Source organism: Triticum aestivum, chromosome 7A (genome assembly GCF_018294505.1).
Source record: "Triticum aestivum cultivar Chinese Spring chromosome 7A, IWGSC CS RefSeq v2.1, whole genome shotgun sequence".
NCBI lineage: Eukaryota > Viridiplantae > Streptophyta > Magnoliopsida > Poales > Poaceae > Triticum > Triticum aestivum.
Window position 1 is genome coordinate 703,543,530 of NC_057812.1, and position 24,596 is coordinate 703,568,125.

General features: G+C 42.6%; 2 protein-coding genes across 3 annotated transcripts; one reads left to right on the forward strand and one right to left on the reverse strand.

The window, feature by feature from the left end:
* Positions 1 to 16,783: 16,783 nt before the first annotated feature.
* On the reverse strand, positions 16,784 to 18,530 carry LOC123149491 (50S ribosomal protein L35, chloroplastic). Its single transcript, XM_044569147.1, has 3 exons — positions 18,207 to 18,530; positions 17,985 to 18,101; positions 16,784 to 17,246 (listed from the first exon to the last, which is right to left on the reverse strand). Exons 1-3 carry the CDS (start codon positions 18,432 to 18,434, stop codon positions 17,169 to 17,171), a joined length of 423 nt encoding a protein of 140 aa, XP_044425082.1. The 5' UTR covers positions 18,435 to 18,530; the 3' UTR covers positions 16,784 to 17,168.
* Positions 18,531 to 18,888: 358 nt separating this feature from the next.
* LOC123155016 (uncharacterized) lies at positions 18,889 to 23,990 on the forward strand. Of its 2 annotated transcripts, XR_006477160.1 has the most exons (4): positions 18,889 to 19,533; positions 19,659 to 19,765; positions 20,206 to 23,285; positions 23,400 to 23,990. XR_006477160.1 is itself a non-coding variant. In XM_044573595.1 (2 exons), exons 1-2 carry the CDS (start codon positions 23,059 to 23,061, stop codon positions 23,401 to 23,403), a joined length of 231 nt encoding a protein of 76 aa, XP_044429530.1. In that variant the 5' UTR covers positions 22,702 to 23,058; the 3' UTR covers positions 23,404 to 23,990. The 2 variants fall into 2 exon arrangements, 1 of the variants encoding a protein (XP_044429530.1); XM_044573595.1 differs by lacking the exons at positions 18,889 to 19,533; positions 19,659 to 19,765 and having other exon boundaries at positions 22,702 to 23,285.
* The last annotated feature ends 606 nt before the right edge of the window (positions 23,991 to 24,596 follow it).

Consider the following 24,596-nt stretch of genomic DNA (forward strand, 5'->3'; position numbering starts at 1 on the left):
TGGTAAGTAAAAATTCATTATATAATCTCTCGGGGGTTTTGACTCCCGTATCACGCAAAATCCTTTGTTTTTGTTTTGAGTTGTTGCTGCTGCAGATTAGAGCAAGATGTCTTCTCAAGAGTCAGTCGGGGAGAGCCGAGTATCTAATCCGACACCGGAACCAAGGGCAAACAGCGACCCTGACCACTTTGGGCCAACAACGGAGGAAGAGATGGAGGCTGACCTAATGAGGGTAGATGCCATGGAGGATCAAGAAGTCACCTCTCGCTTCCAAGCTGGATTCGCAATGGGAGAACTGCAGAGCTCAGCTATTCCAAACTCGGTTATCCCTTCCAATGTTAGATTTCTTTCTTATGAGAATATGAAAAAGAGTGTCACTGGTTCTCCCGCAGCTATGCAGCACCCTTGGGTGCAGGGAGCTTTGGCTGTTACAGGAAAACTCCGAAAGGAAATAATGGATCTCAAGCAGCAAGTCAACAAGCTTGAGGAGGATAATCGTATTTTGAAGGGCATCATCGCCAAAAACATCACATCACCATCCCCGAAAAGAGAGACATAATCACATGAGTATGGGCACTCCCCTTGGCAACCGCCAAGCTTGGGGGAAGTAAGTTGTCATTGGTGCAAAGCAATAAAAATTGCTCTCTAAATATGTATGATTGATTGGTGTGGGAGAAATAAGCTTTATACGATCTTGTGATGTGGAAGTAATAAAAGCGACGGACTGCATAATAAAGGTTCATATCACAAGGGGCAATATAAAGTGACGTTCTTTCGCATTAAGATTTTGTGCATCCAACCATAAAAGCGCATGGCAACCTCTGCTTCCCTCTGCGAAGGGCCTATCTTTTATCATTATCTTCTACCTTATGCAAGAGTCATGGTGATTTTCACCCTTCCTTTTTACACTTTATCCTTTGGCAAGCATAGTATGTTGGAAAGATCCTAGTATATATGGCTAATTGGATGTGAGTTTTCATGAACTATTACTGTTGACATTACCCTTGAGGTAAAACGTTGGGAGGCAAGACTATAAGCCCCTATCTTTCTCTGTGTCCGATTAAAACTCCACACCCATAAGTATTGCGTGAGTGTCAGCAATTGTGAAAGATTATATGATAGCTGAGTATGTGGACTTGCTGAAAAGATCTTATACATTGACTCTTTCCTATGTTATGATAAATTGCAATTGCTTCAATGACCGAGATTGTAGTTTGTTAGTTTTCAATGAAGTTTACAATTCATACCTGATATTGTGATTGAATTATAACTCTAGCATTAGAGATCATATGACAAAAATTATATAAGTTGCTGTTATAAGAATGATCATGATGCCCTCATGTCCGTATTTTATTTTTATCGACACCTTCATCTCTAAACATGTGGGCATATTTTTCGATTTAGGCATTTCGCTTGAGGACAAGCGAGGTCTAAGCTTGGGGGAGTTGATACGTCCATTTTGCATCATGCTTTTATATCAATATTTATTGCATTATGGGCTGTTATTTCACATTATGTCACAATACTTATGGTTATTCTCTCTTATTTTACAAGGTTTACATAAGGAGGGAGAATGCCGGCAGCTGGAATTCTGGGCTGGAAAAGGAGCAAATATTAGAGACCTATTCTGCACAACTCCAGAAGTCCTAAAACTCCACGGAACACCTTATAATAAATAATGAAAAATCCTCGCCAAAGATGAAGACCAGGGGGCCCACACCCTTCTCACGAGGGTGGGGGGCGCCCCCCCCCCTAGGGCGCGCGCCCCCCTAGGGCGCGCCCCCCTGCCTCGTGGGCCCCTGGTGGCTCTCCGATGACCATCTTCTCCTATATGAAGTCTTTCATCGAGAAAAAAATAAGAAGCAACCTTTCGGGATGAAACTCTGCCGCCACGAGGCGGAACCTTGGCGGATCCAATCTAGAGCTCCGGCAGAGCTGTTCTACCGGGGAAACTTCCCTCCCGGAGGGGGAAATCATCGCCATCGTCATCACCAATGCTCCTCTCATCGGGAGAGGGCAATCTCCATCAACATCTTCATCAGCACCATCTCATCTCAAAACCCTAGTTCTTCTCTTGTATCCAATTCTTGTCTCCAAGTCCGGGATCGGTGCTAGTAGGTTGCTAGTAGTGTTAATTACTCCTTGCAGTTGATGCTAGTTGGTTTAATTGGTGGAAGATCATATGTTCAGATCCTTTATGCATATTAATACCCCTCTGATTATGAACATGTTTATGCTTTGTGAGTAGTTACGTTTGTTCCTGAGGACAAGGGAGAAGTCTTGCTATTAGTAGTCATGTGAATTTGGTATTCGTTCGATATTTTGATGAGATGTATGTTGTTTGCCTCTAGTGGTGTTATGTGAACGTCAACTACATAACACTTCACCATTATTTGGGCCTAGAGGAAGGCATTGGGAAGTAATAAGTAGATGATGGGTTGCTAGAGTGACAGTAGCTTAAACCCTAGTTTATGTGTTGCTTCGTAAGGGGCTGATTTGGATCCATATGTTTCATGCTATGGTTAGGTTTACCTTAATACTTTTGTTGTAGTTGCGGATGCTTGCAATAGAGGTTAATCATAAGTGGGATGCTTGTTCAAGTAAGAACAGCACCCAAGCACCGGTCCACCCACATATCAAATTATCAAAGTACCGAACGCGAATCATATGAACGTGATGAAAACTAGCTTGACGATATTCCCATGTGTCCTCGGGAGTGCTTTTCCTTATATAAGAGTTTGTCCAGGCTTGTCCTTTGCTAAAAAAAGGATTGGTCCACCTTGCTGCACTTTATTTACTTTTGTTACTTGTTGCTCGTTACAAATTATCTCATTACAAAACTATCTGTTACCACTTATTTCAGTACTTGCAGAGAATACCTTGCTGAAAACCGTTTATCATTTCCTTCTGCTCCTCGTTGGGTTCGAGACTCTTACTTATTGAAAGGACTACGATAGATCTCCTATACTTGTGGGTCATCAAGTCCCTCGAGCTCTTGATCCAGTTGAGGTTGAGGGAGAGTTCCATCAGCACGACAGCATGGTGACGGTGATGATGAAGTTACTGGCGCAGGGCTTCGCCTAAGCACTACGACAATATGACCGAGGTCTTTAACTGTGGAGGGGGGCACCGCATGGCTAAGACAAATCTTGGAGTGCCTTTGGGGTCCCCCTGGCCACGTATATAAAGGAGGGAGGGAGGGAGGCCGGCCCTCCTATGGGCGCGCCAAGTGTAGGGAGTCCTACTAGGATTCCCAAGTCTAGTAGGATTCCCTTTCCTTTTCGGAGTAGGAAAGAAGGAAAGGAGGGAGAGGGAGAAGGAAAGGGGGTGCCACTCCCCCACCCCTTGTCCAATTCGATTTGGGTAGTGGGGAGGCGTGTGCCACCTCGTGGCCCTTCTTCCCTCTCTCTACTAAAGCCCAATAAGGCTCGTTAACTTCCCCTGGTGAATTCCCGTAACTCTCCGGTACTCCGAAAAATACCCGAATCGCTCGGAACCATTCCGATGTCCGAATATAGCCTTCCAATATATCGATTTTTACCTCTCGAGCATTTCGAGACTCCTAATCATGTCTGTGATCTCATCCGGGACTCCGAACAAACTTCGGTCATTAAATCATATAACTCATAATATAAATTGTCATCGAACGTTAAGCGTGCGGACCCTATGGGTTCGAGAACTATGTAGACATGACCGAGACACATTTCCGTTCAATAACCAATAGCGAAACCTGGATGCTCATATCGGCTCCTACATATTCTACAAAAATCTTTATCGGTCAAACCGCGTAACAACGTACATTATTCCCTTTGTCATCGGTATGTTACTTGCCCGAGATTTGATCCTCGGTATCATTGTACCTAGTTCAATATCGTTACCGTCAAGTCTCTTTACTCGTTCCGTAATGCATCCTCCCGCAACTAACTCATTAGTCACATTGCTTCAATGCTTATAGTGATATGCATTACCGAGAGGGCCCAGAGATACCTCTCCGATACTCGGAGTGACAAATCCTAATCTCGATCTATGCCAACCCAACAAACACCTTTGGAGACACCTGTAGAGCATCTTTATAATCACCTAGTTACATTGTGACGTTTGATAGCACACAAGGTGTTCCTCCGATATTCGGGAGTTGCATAATCTCATAGTCAAAGGAATATGTATAAGTCATGAAGAAAGCAATAGCAATAAAACTGAATGATCAACATGTTAAGCTAACGGATGTGTCTTGTCCATCACATCATTCTCCTAATGATGTGATCTTGTTCATAAAATGACAACACGTGTCTATGGTCAGTAAAATTAACCATCTTTGATTAACGAGCTAGTCAAGTACAGGCATACTAGGGACACTCTGTTTTGTCTATGTATTCACACATGTACTAAGTTTCCGGTTAATACAATTCTAGCATGAATAATGAACATTTATCATGATATAAGTAAATACAAATAACAACTTTATTATTGCCTCTAGGGCATATTTCCTTCAGTACCAATCATGGTGATTACCTGGGCGATGATGTACAATTTGAAACAAGGTGGACGAATTCAGATACCAGTACGGGAAGCCTCTCGTCAAAGATGGCCATCCTCCTCTAACAATGTTGATGCGAAGATTCCATCAATGGTACTCCCTCCGTCCGTGAATAAGTGTACATCTAGATTTTGTACTAAGTCAAAGTTTTAAATTTTGACCAACTTTATGGAAAAGAGTATTGGCATATATGACATCAAATTGATATATTATGAAAGTACATTTCAAAACAAATCTAGTGATACTAATTTAGTGCCATAAATGCTGCTATGTTTTTCTATAAAGTTGGTCAAAGTTTTAAAACTTTGACTTAGGACAAAATCTAGATGTACACTTATTCACGAACGGAGGGAGTACATGAAAATCTGCAGCGAGTCTGGGAAGGATACTTTGACGATGAGAATTAAAGAGGAGCACCACATTGGAACTGGTATGTTCTCTGTTGAATTTGACGAGTTATTCCAGTTATACAATCAAAGGGCCCTCGACAAAACACTCCTGACTTTCTACTGTCTGTAAGTACTACTTTTGTAATTAAGTCTCTCTCTATATATAGCTTAGTTCTTTCACTACATGTATATATAATTATCCACACTATATTATGTAGATTGAAGATCGTCGAATGCAGAAAGGCACAAATCTATGACATTGGGTTCATTAACCCAAATATCATACATGAATGGATGGTTAAATGGAGTCGCGGATACCGAGGACAACTTGCTACAACCGCTGCTTAAAATCAAAAAAAAGATAAAACACTCTTTCCTTACAACTTCATGTGAGTGTTACTGTCTTGTGCATATTCAGTTTCCCTTATTACTCGAGGTTATAGTAATGTAATTGATGAGTTATGCATGCGTGCGCAGCTTCCACTTTATTCTACTAGAGATTAAGCTTGACCGGGGAGTAGTAAACGTCTTAGACTCAAGACGAAAAGATTCCTAGTACTATGCGGACATGACTGAAATGCTCCAGAAGTAAGTTCAATCGATCATTATCGCACCATATCGGCAACTTTCTTCATTTCCTGATATCAAGTAATTATTTTCTTTGTCTGGCAGGGTTTGGAAAGAGTTCACCGTAATTACTCCGGGACTGTCGAGCGAGCTACAATTTACACAACCGAAAGTAAGTACTACTACCTAGTTCCGCGCATCTCCCATTGATTCTAGCTAATTTCATCAATACCGTAGCATTCTTGCTTATCAGTTTGATTTACCTCTATTTCTCGTAAAGTGCTTGTGGCAGGAAGCCGAGAATGATTTTTGTGGATACTACGTTTGCGAGTTCATCTACAACACGGCGGCCTCTAAGCGGGCTACTCTAAAAAACAATTTGAAGTGCATAAGCAAAAATATTCATAATTTTATTTTATTACCATCATTTGTGTTGAGTTTCATTTATATACATATGTATTGACCCTCTTCTTCAAATTAGATCTGGCAGATGCGGGATGAACTCCTACCACAAGATCGCATACGAGCAATTCAAAAGGAATTGGCGGGATTCTTTCTTGACCACGTCATCAATAAAGCCAAAGAATGCCATGTGGAAATTGCTATAGACATGAGATGTTAGGGATTGTAAGAGATCTTATATTGTATATATGTAGCTAGTAGCATCGGATAGATATACAAAAACTTGTTGTTCGACAAATCTCTCAGAGAAAGAGAGGCCACTCCTCTCTGTATATGTTCATGACGATCTTGTGTAATTAATGGTTCCTTCATTTGCTTACTAGCTAGCATGTCGAGTTCTCTCTATATGTATAGTAGCTAGGGTCGACCAAGCATGAAGATAAGAGAGGTCACTTCTCTCTATTAGCTAGCTAACGCAATATGAAACCCCTAAATTAACCCTCCAAAACCCCTAACCCCCCCCCCCTCAAAAAACAAAAACAAAAACCCCGGCTCCTGCCAGCTGCTGACGCATGGATGCCTTTTGATCCCGGTTCGTATTACAAACCGAGATTAAAGGTGCTCCTTCCTAGGCGCCCCGCAGTGGCCACGTGGAGACCCTCCTGTCCTGGTCGGAACTAAAGGTTTTGGGCTTTAGTCCCGACCCTTTAGTCCCAGTTCCAGAACCGGGGCTAATGGGCCTCTGTAACCGGGAAAAATGGGCCGTTTTCTACTGGTGATGGCACCACATGTAGGAAATCTATCTTTTCAGTAGTTCAAAAACTTCATAATAATATGAGCATCCATGTTCTCATGATTCTCATTTTGCTTCGGTATGTGATGCTTGCAAACAAGTATTCAGTGATATTTGGGGTCCAGCACTCATTGAGTGTTTCATCTCTAGTAATCCATATTATACATCACTTAGAGTCTTGGTTGTGTTTGTTGTCCACATGTACTCGCAGAAGCTTGATTAGCACTCTAATCAATGCGCTTTTTCTTGGTTGCAACTCTCAACATAAAGGAGTAAGTGCCAAATATCTCATCTGGGTGCATATATGTTCCCTTTGAGACCCTCCGCTCATATACATGATCTACCCTTCACCAAGACATCCCACACTCCTCAACTATGTTGATAATGGGCATGATCATGTTCGTACTAACCAAATGACTAGCAACAATATTACCTCTTCTAATGGAGACTGTCTAGTATGTAGGACACATGGTAGGTATAAGATCGAATGAGGAGAAAATAAAACATGAAATGCTCAAAATGGGGAAACAACCATGTACATGGCGCAGAAATTGTGGGCTACAATCGTCCAATCCGATCTTAGTCCAAGGCATATTGTTCCACCCATAACACATAGTCCAATGAGGTATAGCCGATCTTAAGCTCCATACCCCGTGTCCACCTCCAATCGGACGCCGGCTAACTCCAATGTGAGCACACATGTGTTCCCTCGAGTCAGATGAGTTCCGAGTCATGGGAAGTCTTTGGCGTCAATAAATCTACTCCGTGTGCAACAATTAGCGTTCTTGTAGCCTCCTCATAACCACACGCCCGCGGGTTCAACGCGGTATTGTTCAATCGAAAAATTATACGATGATATGTTAAGGTATGGAATTTATGTTCCATGTGGGAATCAAAACATCTACGATGCAGTCATGACTAAAAATGGAGAAAAGTTGTGGACGAAGAATAAATGATGGCACTTACTCCCCCGCCACAAGGTAAACTACAATGGACTAGAAATAGGCTTGTTGCATTTTTTTCGGGGGGGAGGCTTGTTGTATTAAGGAAAAGGAACATGACTCAATTGAAAGGTATCAAGTGTGCCTTATTGCTAAAGTCTTCAAGCAACATTAAAGTTTTGACTATCATGACGCTTAGCCCTATTGTACAACCTTTCACTATAAGGCTTGGCTTATCCCTTGCAGTCTCCAGATGATGGTGTTCATGCTAGCTTGTTGTGCAGAATGCATCAAATTCACGATGTTCTGCATGCATGAACGTGTATCTCAAACAACCACTAGGCCTCCTTCCTTGCACACATCTGTTGCCCCCTCTTTACCAACACAGTCGATGCCTTCTACATCCTCGTCCTCCCTTCCTCTCACCACTACATCAATATTCCGGGTAAGCCCCCACATTGGTCAATGTAAACGCCTGCGGGGAGGTCTCTACTCCAATAGCCATTGGCGATGGGATGTGATCTATGTACAACGACTTGAGGGAGAGGTTATGGCTTGTAGAAGTGGCACTGGTGTTTTAAGTTGGGCCGACTCTCCCTGGTGGCAAGGTGTCGGCGGTCGCGATCCCATCTTTGGGTACACAGACGATAGCAACGACCTTTTGTGTCCCAATGAGGTTGTCTTCCGCTCGAGCGTGCGGATGGCATTGTGGTCGTGCGATGTTAGGCGGTTGTTACAATTGGCGGGAGGGTCATTGAGATCCTGCGACAATGATGAGTATGTTTTGCTGGTCAATTATGCCTCGACAAGCAACAACAGAGGAGCATGAGGATAGTTGGGACTACTGGAACGTTCCAAATTGGGATTTTGGAGGTGGATGTGACCTTCCTCCCTCGTCAATCTTCTTCGCAAGTGCTATGGCGAAATTCATCATTTAGATCCTTTGGTGGCGATCCACTCTTGATTGCCTTCTTGTGCGGGTATGATTTATCACATATGTGGCATCTCACGTCAAGATCATACTACGCATGACACTGCTCAGATCGCGGAAAGTGTGGCGACAACACATGATGACTTCAATTTGGTGGTGCTTCTTGAGTAACCTATCTCAAGCTCCGAGGTGAAAACCCTAGGTCTAACCCTTGTTGGGTATACCTAACAACGGCAGTGTTTTCTATTTTTACCATTTAAGGCATTGTCCGAATTTGCCCAGACTTGATCTTCAGGGTGGAAAACCAAGATCGGACCTTCAATGGTTGGATCCAACGACCGACGGTGGTTGACTGTCATTGCCTTCTTGAAGGTGCTGCTGCTAGAGAAGCTTTCATCCTGTCCTTGTGATATAAAAATATGGTCATTGTTGTACTTGTTGTTTTGATGGCTTTGGAGTTTTCCCCTCTTCCTATGAATAGCTTCACTCTTGTATGACTATGCTTTTTGCCGGTGTGACTCTTTGTGTGTATGTTGATATTGGTTGTGTGCATGCTAGTCATGTAGTGGTCGGGTGTGTGCTCGTTGTGTTTGTATACTCTTGATGATTCATTTCGAGACACTAAAATCCACTCTTTATTGGAGAAAAAATAAATGAAAATACATTAACATGATACTATGTTTGCAAACGTGGCAAAAGACTCCTCAACTATGTTGATAATGGCCATAATCATGTTCGTACTAGCCGAATGACTTACAACAATACTAACTCTTCTAATGGAGGTTGCATGTCTAGTATGTCGGACACATGGTAGGTATAAGATCAAATCAGAGGAGAAAATAAAGAATTAGATGCTCAAAATGGGGAAACAACCATGTACATGGTGCAGAAATTTTGGGCTGCAATCGTCCAAATCTGCACTTAGTCCAAGGCATATTGTTCCACCCATGACACATAGTCCAACGAGGTATAGTTGATCTTCACAGCCCCAAACTTCATACCCGTGTCCACCTCGAGTCGGGCGCCAGCTAACTCAAGTGTGAGCACACATGTGTTCCCTCGAGTTAGATGAGTTCCAAGGCACGAGGAGTCTTTGGCGTCAATAAATTCTACTCTGTGTGCAACAACTGGCGTTTTGTAGCCTCCTCATAACCACACGCCTGCGGGCTCAACACAGTATTGTTCCGCCCAGAAATTATATGATAATATGATGCGGTGTGGAATTTATGTTCCATGTGGGAATCAAAATATCTGCCATGGTCACTACAGGAGGACAGAGCTTTTGTAGCATGCACTTGTGTTACTACATGTTCAGAAACGTGTTACTGTATCATATAGTAACACATTTTGAGATGTTTTACGTTAGGCCGTGTTACTAAGATGTACCCATTGTCACACATGATATTTGTTCCAATATGTTAAAAATGTGTTACAATGCTATAGTAACACATATCATCTGTGTTACTAAATGCGCTAGTAACACGTTTTTATAGCTATAGCAACACGATTAGTAAAACATTTTCATAGGTATAGTAACTACGACAGTAACACGTTTTTTTAACTATCATAACATAATTGGTAACATATTATTTTATCACTAGCAACACATTGAGTAACATAATTTTCCATAAACTGTAACACAATAATTCATGGTGGTCAATCAACCTAGTAACACATTTGATAGTAAAAAAAAAGCAGGCCTAATGTACCATGCTGGAGCACATAACTATCATTTTGCATTCGCTGAATATGCCTAGGTCATGGTTTAAATCTTCCCGCGTAAGAAAGTAAGGAAGAGACACGTCTCCACTTAATTCTAACAAAGATAAAAGCAGGTTTTGCAAATCATAAGGTATACTCCAGAGATCAAATCCAAATACATGACACATTGCACGTTACAGTAAGATTAATGTTTAAGTCAAAACAACAGGATTGCACTATTAACAACAAAATCAGATTTGAACGCGAATTTACATAAACAAGTTTTCGACCTTAGTACAGAGTACTACAGATACATCATCGTGCATATCAAATCTACTTTCATATACATTAGTATCTTCCATATTTTTAAAGGAATATTAGCTTCATCTGCCACAGAATTGTCCGGACTGCATATTCCATTTGATTGTTGATATTAACCACAACTTCTATCACCTCCTGGAAATTCTGGTGGACCCAACATCATTCGCGTCAATATAATATCTCCTGTCAAAACAACACAAATACACCACTGAAACTTTGAGAACACAATGAAAAGCAGAAATATCATAAACTAGAAGGAAGAGCCGTCCTTTTCTTGGAATACTCACGACAATAACAAGTTCATGTGTACAACAATGGAGAACTATACGTACACAATTTACTAAAATATTAAACCTCCAAGTTTATGTTATTGATCAAGATGCACATAATAAGTAACACCTCTAATTAAGAGCATGTCATTTTGAATGCTGCCTAGTGAACATTATTTACTACTGGCATTGCTGACATAACAGAAAAATTGGAAGGGGAAAAAACTATGTTATTCAGCATTAATGTCCAAATTGAAGCAGATTGCACAGCAAACCAAACAAAATAACAGATAGGTTAACTAAGAAATTGCTAATCCATACCATTTTGAAGAGTTAAATTGTCTCAGCTGCAAAACAGAAAGGACATGCATGTTAATTTAGAATTCATGGGATCATTCTTCTATACTGATTTGAGGCAAGAAGAATTAAACAAGAACTCCAAAATACAAGTTACAACTAACATCATATGACAATAGTACATGCATCCACTAAAATCAGTGACAAATACTAGCAGAACCCTGATTCTCCACTAAGATCATATGAACATATAGGCAAGATAAGCAAAAATGAAACAACAAGTCACCCACAATACATCCAAGTTCCCTTGCAGATACAGAACAGTGCACAAAGAATGGGATGGGTGGGCTTCTACTAGGCCGAAGCTGGGGAGAGTTTGAGGTGGGATAATTTCGGCCATTTCGGTTAAAAGGGTAAAATACCGAATCAACCGAATTTGGTTCGGTTAGTAGGCCAGCTAACTAGTTCTCAAAATCAACTAAAAAAACTAATTCTGAGAAAAAAAAAGTAGGGCAGCTAACTGAATTTCCCTGTACACAGTGAACTCGAATGGCCAAAATTTGATATTTTCGGTTTCTGTTTAGTTTTTAGTTAGTCAAATTTTATGCCCACCCCTAGTCTTATATCTTCTATCAAAAAAACGAACAATGAACGCGGGAACGGAGGCGGAGCGGCGGCCTACTCCCTATATTCTGACGATCTCGCATTGTTGCTCTGAAGAGCACCGCCAAACCAAGGACAAGCCCAACATCACCAATATTGGAGGAAAACAAAGATCGAAAGCTTGCAGCTATGTGACAATAGCATGCAGCAACATATGGAAAAGACAAAAAAATGATTTTGAACTCACTGTATTCCACTACACATTGTTCTTATGGTGATCTGAACCCCCATGAGTTCTTAGCCTCGATGAAGGCCACCGATGCCGCCTTCCTCACCAAGACACGCATCACCAGTGCTCCATCTCTCGAGATCTAGGCCGTGTCTATTGCGAACGATGAAGAAGACATTGGCGGCGTTGCGCTACTATGAGAGAAGGGTGACTCATGGTCTTTGACGGATTTGGATGGCAACTTGCGGGGCGGCGACGATGCATGAGTCTCAGGGAGGAGTAGGAGAGTGTGGATGCGGGGGCGGCGACGATTGGTGGGGCGGCACACGAAGTGGGATACAGGACATGTTAGGTCTTGGCACTCGATGTGTTGTTAAATCGGCCGAATTTTTTTATGTCATGTAAAAAATCGATCGAAATTTTTGACACCCCGCATATGTAACTGTAAAATTTGCCTTCCCGGCTCCCAGCGCGCCTTTCACATTGATATTTTGTCTGTCAGCGGTGGTTGTTGGCCTGACATGACATAATCTGTGCAACATTTGATTAGAATTCCAAATTTTATAACTTTACATATACTTACAATAAAAAAACAAAAACACATAAACAAACCTTGAAAAACCATAGAAAATTTAGAGTCTGAATTTTTTCGCTCACAAAAAAATTATTTTTCCAACTATCTTGTGCATTTGACCAAATATTGTACATAGGTTCTACAATATTTTTTGATGTATTTTTCAAAGAAATTTTTGTGGGTATTACACACTTCGCTTGACCTTATAGAGAAGGTCCTACACTAACAGCCATAGACACAATGATATTTTCTTACATAGGTTTCCTCGCCTCATTGGAGCGCGACTAAGTCCTATTTTTGGATAGTGTCGAGGGAGGCTTGGTAGAAAGCCACGGATCGTGATCGACTTTCAAAATCCAACTCCTAGAGGCTCTTCCTCGACATTGGATCGATCAACTTTTTTAAAAAAAATTACAAATATTTTTTTGAAATTAGTGAACACTTTTCGAATTCATAAACGTTTTATAAGTTCCTGAACATTTTTTGAAATTAGTGAACACTTTTCGAACTCATGAATATTTTCTGAACTTCATGATTATTTTTTTAATTCATGAATATTTGTGACAGTTGTGATAATTTTTTGAACTCACATTTTTCAAAAACTTTATGAACATTGTTTTATTTCATGGAACCTTTTTTAATCTACAAGCATTTTGTGACATTATTTAATATATTTTTCAAATTCATGCACATTCTTCGAACAACACAAGAACTTTTCTAACTCCCGAACATTTTTGGAAATTAGTGAACACTTCTCGAACTCATGAATCTTTTTGTACTTCATGAAATTATTTTACAATCTGTGATAATTTCTCTTACTCGCAAATATTTTTTTAAATGAACATTTTCTGATTTCTTGAAAAGTTTTTTCATCTACAAACAATTTTTTTCAAGTTTTCAAAAATATATTCAACTTTGCGAACAGTTTTCAAAAATCACAAGCATTTTTCAAACTTTCAAATATTTTTTGAAATAATTTAACATATTTCGAACTGACAACAGTTTCCGAACATAATATTTCTTTTTTTGAATTCATAAACAAATTCGTGAACTTTTTTCGAACTAAGAAACATTTTCTAAATCTTATGAACATTTTTATTTCGAAAACCTTTTTGAATCCACAAATATATTTTTCAAGTTTGTGACAATATTTTCAAATTCGTGAACATTTTTCAAAAATCAAGGATGTTTTGAACTCTTGAACATTTTTTGATATTAGCGAACACTTTGTGAACTAATGAACATTTTGAAACGTCATGATTATTTTTTGAATACATAATCATGTTTTGAAAGTCATGAATTTTTTATCTACCTAATATTTTTTAAATTCATGATCATTTTTTATTTGGGATATCTACTTAAATCCACAAACATTTTTTCAAGTTTCGAACACTATTTGCAAATTCGTGAATTTTCCTGGAATACTTGAATTAACAAACACTTTTAAAATTCACAAAACCTTTTTCATATTCATGATTTTTTTGAATTCCCTTTTTCGAATTTTCGATGATTTTTCAAAGCTTCCTGAACATATTTTGAATTCCTTTTAAAATTAAATGGTAATAAAGGGAAACAAAAATGAAAAAAGACGCACGGCTCCGCACAGGGCTGGCTCAACACGCGTGCGGTGTTGAGGGATGCGCTATAGGCCCCACACTGGGCCAGGACAAACTACTTGGTCGGCTTTTCTTTTAGGCCATTGACCCATTAGTAGATAAAAAAATTGCATAGCCCAACTGCGCTGCTAAATGCATAGTAAAGAAAGGAGCGTGACAATTTAACACCAATGTTAATTCGTCTTGATGGTTAGCTCATGTGTTGTTGGATTCTCCTTGGTTCGAATCCTGTGACTGACATTTTTGTTGCCGCTTGAATTATGTGTCCTCTACGGTTCGTATGTGTTATGATGACGACGTCTATTAAGCACTTAATCAAATTATATGATTTTCCCCTAAGAATTTGTAACACCAGGTACCGTCATACAATTTGTGTTACTACAATCATATATCTATAACACATGTTGGGCAACATAAACATATATGTTACTGTTCTAATATCCTTCCTTTCTTCCTTTTTAGATCAGACAGAGTATGTGTTACTGTCAATCCTTGCTGTCTCCAGAGGATGGTGTTCAACTAGCTTCTTGTGCAGAATACATCAAATTCGCGAAGTTCTGCATGCGAGCAGGTGTATCTCAAACAACCACCAGGCCCCCTTCCTTCCCAACAGCTGTTGCACCTCCTCCCTACCGCCACAGTAGCCGCCTTCTACCTCCCCATCCTCCCTTCCTCTCACAACTACAACAATGGTCGGGGTAAGCGCCCACACTGGTCAATGAAGGCGGCCGCGGGGAGGTCTCTACTCTAGTAGCCATCAGTGATGGGATGTGATCTATGTAGAACGATTTGAGGGAGAGGTTATGGCTTCCAGAAGTGGTATTGGTATTTCAGGTCGGGCCGACTCTCCCAGGTGGCAAGGTGTTGGTGGTCGCGATCCCATTTTCGGGCACACAGACGATAGCAACGGCCTTTTGCGTCCTAATGAGGCGGTCTTCCGCTCGAGTGCGCGGATGGCACTATGGCCGTGCGCTGTTAGTAGGGCGGTTGTTACAATGGGCGCGAAGGTCCTTGAGATCCTATGAGAACGACGAGTATATTTTGCTGATCAATTATGCTGCTACAGGCAACAACAAAGGAGCATGAGGATAGTTGGGACCGCTGGAACGTCCCAAACTGGGATTTTGGAGGTGCATGTGACCTTCCTCCCTCATCAACCTTCTTCGCATGTGCGATGGCGACATTCATCATTTAGAGCCTTTGGTGGTGATCCACTCTTGACTGCCTTCTTGTGCGTGTATGATTTCTCACATGTGTGGCATCTCACGTCCCATACTACGCATGACGCTCGGATCGTGGAAAGTGGTGGCGACAAGATCTGACCTCCGAGGTGACGCATGACTTCACTTCTCGAGTAACCTGTCTCGAGCTCCGAGGTGAAAACCCAAGGCCTGACCCTAGTTGGGTATACCTAACAATGGCAGTGTTTTTTGTTTTTACCTTTTTAAGGCATTGTTCGAATTTTCCCAGACTTAATCTTCAGGGTGAAAACCCAAAAAATGAACACACCTAAACATCACACTATGTTTGAAAACGTGGCAAACCCTTCATCGCCTGAAAGAGGCCCTCAAGCATGGTACTCTAGGTCAAGCAAAAAAATGTAGGCACTCACTTTATTGCTTCAAAATTTAATACGCCCCTATTTATCTTTAATGATAAGGGCATGGTCACGAGAGCAGCCATTCGGTGCCCAGTCTCATCTGCATCTGCATTGAAGAAAAAAATTCAAAACAAATACTAGAAAAATTCACAATATTCTAATTCTTTTTGGCATCATAGAAAATTTGGTGCGTGAGGCACGCTTCAAATTTTAGATCATTTGGACATCTGAGTAGCTCTCGACAAAAAAGACAAATTTGGGGTCTGTAAAAATATTTATTGTTCACGTACTGCTCTGACTCAATTTATGTTTTTTGCTGAGAGGTACTCATATATTCAAATAATCTAAAATTTAGAGCGCACCTCACGCGCCAAATTATCTACGATGCAAAAAAAAAGGATTTTTATTGAATTGTTTTGCATTTTTTGTGAACTTTTTCTTGACCAGGTGCAGATGAGCCTGGATATTTGCATGGGCACTACTATAATTTTTGTGATGGTATGCTGTCACAACACTTCTAGACGATCTCAATTCTAACTTTGTCCTTAAAGTTTTGGGGTATTTGCAACTCTTTTGGGCGTTGAGGTAAGGAGGCGAGATGATGAGCAACTTCTCACCTAAAGTATGCACTTGAATTACTCGTAAGAGTCAATATGAATAATCGCAAGCTATTCCAACTCCACTTTCTACCCGTGAAGGAGAACCTTCGAATGCCCAAGACTTCAGCAAGTATAGAAGTGTTGTTGGAGGACTTGAGTACTTAATTCTTACAAGGTCGGATCTCGCTTCTTTGGATAACAAAGTTTGCCATTATTTTCATGCACCTATTTTAGCTCACTGGATCCGAAGATGCATAAAGGGTCGGTTGACCTTGGTGTCACATTCAGAAAGTCTCCATCTTCCTTGGTTAGCTGCTTTTCTTATGCCAATTGGGCAGGTTGTTCAGATGACAAACAGTCAGATGGGGGCTTTGTAGTATACCTAGATTCAAACATAATATCATGGAGTGCAAGGAAGCAAGCAACAATGTCTAGATCCAACTCGTAGGCTCAGTATGAAGCCCTGACCAATGTTACAACTGAGATGATTTGTGTGCAATGACTACTCAAAGAACCTGAAGTTCCTCAAGAAAGTGTCTTGTTTCTGGTGTCATACTCGTGGCACAACCATCTGTCAGTGAATCGAGTCCTCCATGCACACATCTCAACCAAGTGAGTGCATCTGTGTTGTGGAACATCACTGGACTGCCCATATGAATAGTTGTTTATGATTGCTTGGAATGTGAAGTCTGGCATTGGTATGTATTTAAGAAAAAAAGGCATACAGATAAAGATGCACAAAATTACAAGTGGGTGAACAGAAACTCAGTGGCAGTCATTTCACCAGACCCGGTAGATCTCAGCCTGCTTTCTTGTTCACTTTGAGGTAGGGCAGCGCACCCATCACGTTGCTGTAGTCGCTCTTGTTAACTTGGACCTGCAGTGGAAGAGAGCAGTCTCAGAGGCAAGCAAATTGGCGCCGCGACACAAAATGGCAAGTTTCACCGATCTAATGAAGCTGTCATGGAGTTATAGTACTACAGTTTCTAAAGAAGATACACCAAAATGGAACTTCACAGAGCAAATTACTGTTACTATCCCAGTGGCTTAAGTTTCCAGCGACTTGTGCTTCTATTACTCTATTACTACACCATAGCTCATGGTTGCTAATCTGTTGGCATATGTCTCTGTTCTCAAGGGGCCAAATAATGATTTCTGCAGTGCATATAAATTAAAGATGGCAAAATTTTCCTGAAAGCATGGCATATCATAATTCCCTATTCAACATTTAGCAGTTTGCAGTAATAGCATAATACATATGAAAGAAACGCCACCTTCTCGGCATCGACTTGATATAGCATCAGTTATGGTTCATAAACTGTGGAATGAGTTGAAATTACCTACAGAGAACTAGTCACAATGATAACAAGCAGGAGCTTCTGAATGCCAAACATCCTACACAGCTACACTATGTACATTGTTGTCACAGCTCAAAGGAAGCACAGGAATTCGCGGCAGTTTGGGCACAGCCCTGGAAATGCATTCGGAACGTTGACACCAACCAAACCGTCTGTTGGGCACTACTGAATTCACATTTAGCTCTCGTAACTGAACTACCATTAGCTGAACAAAGAAGGAAACTGTGGCAGAGTGAGCAGAGGAAGCATGTAGTTACCGTCTTGGAGAGCCTCTTCCGGCGCTTGGCGTTCTTCTTGCTGAGCAGATGCTGCTTCCCGGCGCAGCGCCGCACGATCTTCCCGGTGCCCGTCACCCTGAACCGCTTCGCCGATGCCTGCACGCGCGCACACAAAGACCGGAGCAGAGGAAATCAAGAAACGCCGAGGGCGACAAACGCATTCCATGATGACCGGCCCAGAGAGGAAGGCGAGGAGGAAACCTTGTGCGTCTTCATCTTGTACCCCTTCCCGGCGGCGACGACGGCGAGGGAGCGCGGGAGCGGGGCCGCCGGGGAGAGCGCGGCGGCGCCGGCGGCGGCCACGGCCAGCGGCGCGCCGAAGAATGAGTTGGCCGGGAAGGCGAGGGCGGAGTGGGCCTGCCTCCTGCCGGGGAGGGCCTGGAGGACCGGCGGGAGGGCCAGGCGCGCGAGGGAGAGCGACATGGCCATGGCTTCCTCTCTCCCGCGTGGCTCTTGTTGGGGGAGTGCGCCTTCTTCCTCTGCTTTGCCACAGTGAGCCGAAGGGGATTAGATAGAGGAGAGAGCCGAGCTGAGCGGATAGCGTACGGGGAAATTCACAAAAGTTCACGTCACATGGGCCATCGAAGCGGCCCACATATGGGGCTGGCCTAACGAAACAGGCCGCGTACAGCATGGGCCTGGGCCGCGCAATCGTAATCGATACGCTGACCAAAAAAGAAAAAACTTCGCCACGTCCGCGGCCGGCGACGAGAGGGCGCGGGGCCATGGAGACGGAGGCGGGCGGATCTGGTTCCGGCTCGAAGAAGAGGAAGCTGGCGGCGGGATACAGGACCGCCGGCAACCCCGGAGCGGGAGAAGACGAAGGGGGCGCCGAGGACCGCCGGCAATCAGGCATCAGCCAGCTCCCCCGGAATTTCTGAAGAAATTCGCTGAAATTCTGTAGTTTTAGGGCTTGTAGCCAATATAAGATAAGTCCGTTCCAGACCCAGATGTACAGACTACACTGATACTTATGTTAAGAACTAAACTGATACCATGATTGGGTTGGGGATAATTTGGAGTATGGTACCGTATGACTGCACTCTTTCTGCTTGGAGAAAATTATCAGTCAATCCATCAACCATCATAGCTGATAGTTTGGAGACTACACTGATACTCACGGGCTTGGGCGACAGGCTCCAACACAGCCACTACGAGTTCAGTTTTGGGGCGAAGAGAGGGACATGTTCGAAGAGAATCGATGGCTGTTTACTTTGTTGGTGCTTTGCTCGTCGTAGAGAATCATCATCATAACTGCATGCATGCTTTGGCGAAAGAAAGGGACCCATCCAGTGTGCAGAGAACACGCAAGGAATTGTGCCTTCTTTAGTTGAGAGAAGGAAGGACTGATTCCCATGCCAAACCGACCGACAAGGCGTGCCTGCTGCTCAACTGAGAGGGCAAACCATATCCTGCGTATCTCTGTTGCATATCTCGCCGTTCTACGAGCAGTAGCAGAAGCTGATCACAACAGGCAAATAGCCGAAATCAATTTTGTTATTATCAAGCTGCTCCTGTCTGCTGCAAGGTAAGCACATGGTGGCATCTCCTTTCTTTCTTTGACTTCAGCTTTGTCTATTGCATGGGGTGCTACTGGTTTATAAACAATGGTTGAGGCTCAAATGTAACATGTTGTCGTTGCTGTGCATGTAGGCGGTGGTGACACTACTTCATCCGATGGGTTAGACTGACTCATCAGCCACTGCTTCTCTTTCTTGGTCTTGATAGTGAATTTCATCATGACTTCTCCTGCTGCAAGGGTAATACTCTTGTTCAATTTATGTTCATGAAATAATTACTCGTTTTCCTTCATCTAATTCTGCTGAGATTTCCGTGGTTCCACATGTGTGTCTGTTTTATACATCAACGTTTTACCTTAATTGGGCATGTGATGCATAAATAGTCCGAACTCACTAACTGGAGGATGGATATAATATTAAATGCAAAAAATACAACTACTTATGTGGCTAGCTACAATGCTCTTGATTAGGCTGGGAGTTGAGTATATACACAAGGGAAAGAAACATGCTAGTCTGTCAGTGACATGACAATAAATTAACCATATGACCAAGTACTGAGTCGTGTGTATAATTTACTGATGCACCTGTTTTTTATGCATGTGTATCCAGATTTTGCGTTCACGTGAATTAGTGATGCTTCTAGCAAATATCGTCTAACTTGATTACGGGTTTTAATCCAGGGTTACCTTAACAGAAATGTTGATGGTAGCAGAGAGAACATATTCCAAATTCTTCGGACGATGGGAGATAAAAGGGTCATCTATTTACATGGTTGGGATGGACTGGGGGCGTCTGCTGTCCTTAGATCCATAGCAGAAGTGCTCCCATATAGGAGAACCACTCCAGAACTATGCTTTGATAAGATAATTCACATAGATTGTTCAGACTGGAAAAATAGAAGAGGATTACAGAGGGCAATCGCAGAGGAACTAGAGCTTGAAAGCTCAATAATGGCTGTTCTGGATAAACAGGATGAAGAGGATGATTTTCAGGGAGTTGATGAAAGCTCTAGGAATGAGATAGGAAGTGTATCAAGAGCAATCGATCATATTCTGAAATACAACAGATTTGTGTTCATTTTTCATAATGGTGGTGACAATGAGATTGTTGACCTATTCAACTGTGGTGTTCCTTTGGTTACAAGTTTTGGTGACAATGTGATTATATGGACCTACAAAAGGAGGGTGTTGACCATTAAAAAATACGACCAACATGAACTACTACACAAACTGAGGTACACTCATCTTTTGGCATATGATAGGATGGAGCGTCTACTAAGTGGACAGTTGTATGCACTGCTGCGTAAAGAGGCTGAAATCATAGTTCCTGGCAATCCATGCACCGAGAGATTCAGTCCAATGGTGGTTGTCGATTGTTGTCTATACAAACTCTTTCTGCAATGTGGTTTTTGCAAGACCAATTCTGGTTGGGATGGTCTTGCTTCGAGTTATTGGATATGTGATGGGATACTGCCAAAAGACATAACAACGGAGATAGGTGATGCATTGCACCGAGAAATAAGATGGGAGTGTGATGATAATGTGCTTATAGAGTTCAAGAAACATTTCAAGCTTCCTTTTCTCATAGTTAAAGAAGATGATGTGTATAAAGAAGGACCATACCGTTGGATTTCAATCACATCGAGGGATAGTGAAATACTGGGTATCAAAAGTTTACCAGAAGAGACATCATCATTCTTCTTGGAGTTTCAAATATCTGATCAGCCAGCAGCATTACCAAATGGTTTGTTTCAACATTCCAGCAACCTTGCTGTACTGACTCTCTGTTGGTGTGCCTTCAGTTTTGCATCACCTCCTTTCCTAAACTGCCATAACCTAAGATTCCTTGGACTGTGCCACTGTACAGATGACAAAACAGGGGAAGGAGAGGATCATACTGAGTGGGTTTGTCTTCATAGTTTGTGGGTGTTGGACCTACATTACACTGAATGGAATGAAATCTTATGGCCGGAAAAGATGGATCTCATGGATAACCTCATGACGCTAAGCATAGAGGGTGTCTGGTGTTGGCAATACACAACTCACTTACAAGGTCGGCTACCAAACCTTAAAAGGCTTCGGGTAATCAAGCCTAGTCGTGGACCGGATATTTCAACAGAACCAAGCAGGTCCTTCATGGACAAGGTAAAGCTGGAAATACTTGACCTGTCTGGCAACAGTGAAATGAAAATTCTACCAAACAGCCTATCTAAAGCAAGTAGCCTTCAAGTGCTTATTCTGGATGGTTGCAATGAGCTTAAAAATGTTGCTATCCCTGATGGGCTACCTCGCTTGCTGAAGTGCTTCAGCCTTGATGGATATGGGCCAGCTTTCATTCGTGCGCCTACTGTCGAGCTACCTCTAAAACAAGAACGTCCTTCGATCCCAGCAACTAAGGAAGGTGCCAGTATCTCTAAGATTTCCCTCGAAAGTTGCTCACAATTGGAGAATATGTTCATACGTGGGTTGCCCAACCTCGTTGAGCTTGACCTCTCTGGAACCGCAATCAAGACACTTGATTTCAATACTATGGTATTAGAAGTCCCAATGCTGAAGCAACTATTTCTGCTAGGATGTGAGCACCTTCGGGCAATAATTTGGAGCTCTAAAGATAGCTTCCATTTGAATTTGTTGTGCATAGACACACGAGCTGGAACTGGCCATCCACGGCCATGCACTGACCCCAAAAAATCCTTTCGTTTGGAGGTGCATGCCACTGTTGTGGATGCCAGGCTTCTTTGGTCGTTGTGGCATCCATTATATAGTCATTATGCAATTATTAAGGATGTTTATTTTAATATCCATGCCACCTCAGCTGTGTATAATGGAACGATTGAATCCGAAGTGGCATACAAGGAGAAGAAGATTGACATGTATGGAGATAAAGTCAGCCTATCGCAGCTTGTTCAAGCAGACCGGTATAGTGATGTCCAAAGCATGGCCGGTGATGCTCCGATGCTGGCCTTCCCTAAGCCTCTGACTAACAACTTGGATCGGCATATTGAGATTGCTGAAGGGAGCCACTCCTTTGAGAGTGGACTATATGATATGATGAATTTTTTTGCCGAATCCCTGCATGTCCACGATGTCTCAACTAGTGCTGGTTTGCCTGGGGTACACTGGGAGTTCCTCAGGCAGTGCCGCATGGAGAGATGCCCCAAGTTGGGTGAAGTCTTCTAGAGGGGATCAGATCTATTTAAGGATCTGGAGACCTTCTGGGTGTCAGATCTCCTAACAACCCGCTGGATATGCAGTAAAGGTTACCGCAGATTCAATGATGGTTCGTTCAGAAAACTGCAACACTTACAGTTGCGCTCTTGCCCCAGGCTCCAATTCGTGCTCCCTGTGTGGGTCGACTCCTTCCCAAGTTTGGAGACCCTCCACATCATCCACTGCGGAGACCTTAGGCACATATTCGTGCTAGACGAGAAATGGTACCCAAGGCTGGCCACCATCCAAGTTGTAGCATTCCCAAGGCTGACCACCATCCACCTGCATGACCTGCCAGTGCTGCAGCAGATATCTGAGTTCAAGATGGTGGCACCGGAGCTCAAGACCATCAAGATCAGAGGATGCTGGGGCATGCGCCGGCTGCGGGTGGTGTGTGCCCGTAGCAGAGGCATGAAGAAGCCATCCGTTGAGATCGAGAAAGACGTCTGGGATGCGCTGGAGTGGGACGGGGAGGTGGCCCCTGGCCACTTCGAGACGCCGCTGCACTCACGCTACTACAAGAAGAAACTACCCAGGGTCTCCGTCCTCAGGTACTCTCTTTGACATGTAAAAAATCCATTTTTGTAAACTGCCAATATCATACTCAATGTCAGTTTTGCTACTCACCCTTTTTTTTTCTGCACTCTGCCACTTACATTGTGTAGGTGATCCTTGCGCTGTGCTGCACTGATGTGGTTCTTCCATCCTTAATGGGAGACCAGATGGATGCTCGCTCCTGCAGGTCCTGCTGTCTGCTGCATGTGGGGTTGGTTTATTGTGTGCTTCCGGCCCGGGTTGCTTGAAAGAGATTTGCAGGTGGTGTCAGTCGTCGATTGATTGACTCCTACTGCTACTGTGTGTTTTTGTGTCACGTGTGAGCTTGTGGTGGCTCCCATCTTTGTGGCTTTCAAATAAGATGCAGCATGGTTCTTGGCTGCGGCACCGTCGTGTGTGCGGGAGTATGGCTTGCGATTGAGGATGCCTGCTTGCTGCCTCTTGGCTGCATGAGTATGAACCTGGAGTGATTGACTAAGCAGCAGCCCTGTGTGCCTGCGTGCATCTACGGGGCTGCCTGGTGTGGTTTGCGAGTGTGTTAAACTGTTAATCTGAACACACAGGCAGCTGGTTTAGTGCATTGGCTTGCATTGGACCACCTATTATCCGTGTGCCTGTTATATGCGTGTGGAATAAACAGATTGTAATACTAGGAGAACAGATTTTCAGTTTGTGCTTCTATTATGCTTGGTATCGATGAATTGTATATTGTCGTAGGTACTATGTCGGTTTTGTGATATACTTTGAGATTACTAGAATCTCTGAAGAAATCTCACTAAATTTCATAACTGACCGGTCCAATTTTTCGTAGTTTGTATGGCTCTGACTGAGTGTTATTCTGGCTCATAGCTTCTGGTCAGGCCATCATTTGGTTATTTGTGCTCTCAGTTGGTTGAGCTGTGTGTTCATGGATTTACTACCAGATTCAGATGTACAGACCAATTACCAAATTCGAGAAAAATCAGAGTTTTATGTGACTACTCTTTCTGTGTGGAGATACCCTGCAGTCCATCTGTATATTTAGACAGCAGAGCATCGTGTGTTCCATCTTTTTGTACTGAAATTTGTCTGCTACCTTAAGCGGCGCTACTGCAAGAAGAAAACTGTGTTGCCTAAAAAGAAAAGATTATTGCCTCAAATTTCAGTGTGGACAAAAGTACAGTGCAGTCCCCGTATTAGCATGCTATAATTTTACAGCAGAGCATTGTATTGTAGGGATCTTCTTTTCCTGAAATTCATCTGCTAATCTGGGTTGAACATATAGCATCTCTTTTTATCCGAGAGGTATATGTATGCTCTCGAATAAA

Excerpts from the sequence above, each read along its gene's own strand:
- LOC123149491 (XM_044569147.1), bottom strand. The coding sequence starts at position 18,434 with ATGGCCATGTCGCTCTCCCTCGCGCGCCTGGCCCTCCCGCCGGTCCTC. Across the intron at positions 18,102-18,206 it reads ACAAGATGAAGACGCACAAG|GCATCGGCGAAGCGGTTCAG; the intron begins GTTTCCTCCTCG and ends GCGCGCGTGCAG. Across the intron at positions 17,247-17,984 it reads GGAAGAGGCTCTCCAAGACG|GTCCAAGTTAACAAGAGCGA; the intron begins GTAACTACATGC and ends CTTCCACTGCAG.
- LOC123155016 (XM_044573595.1), top strand. The coding sequence starts at position 23,059 with ATGGTGGCACCGGAGCTCAAGACCATCAAGATCAGAGGATGCTGGGGC.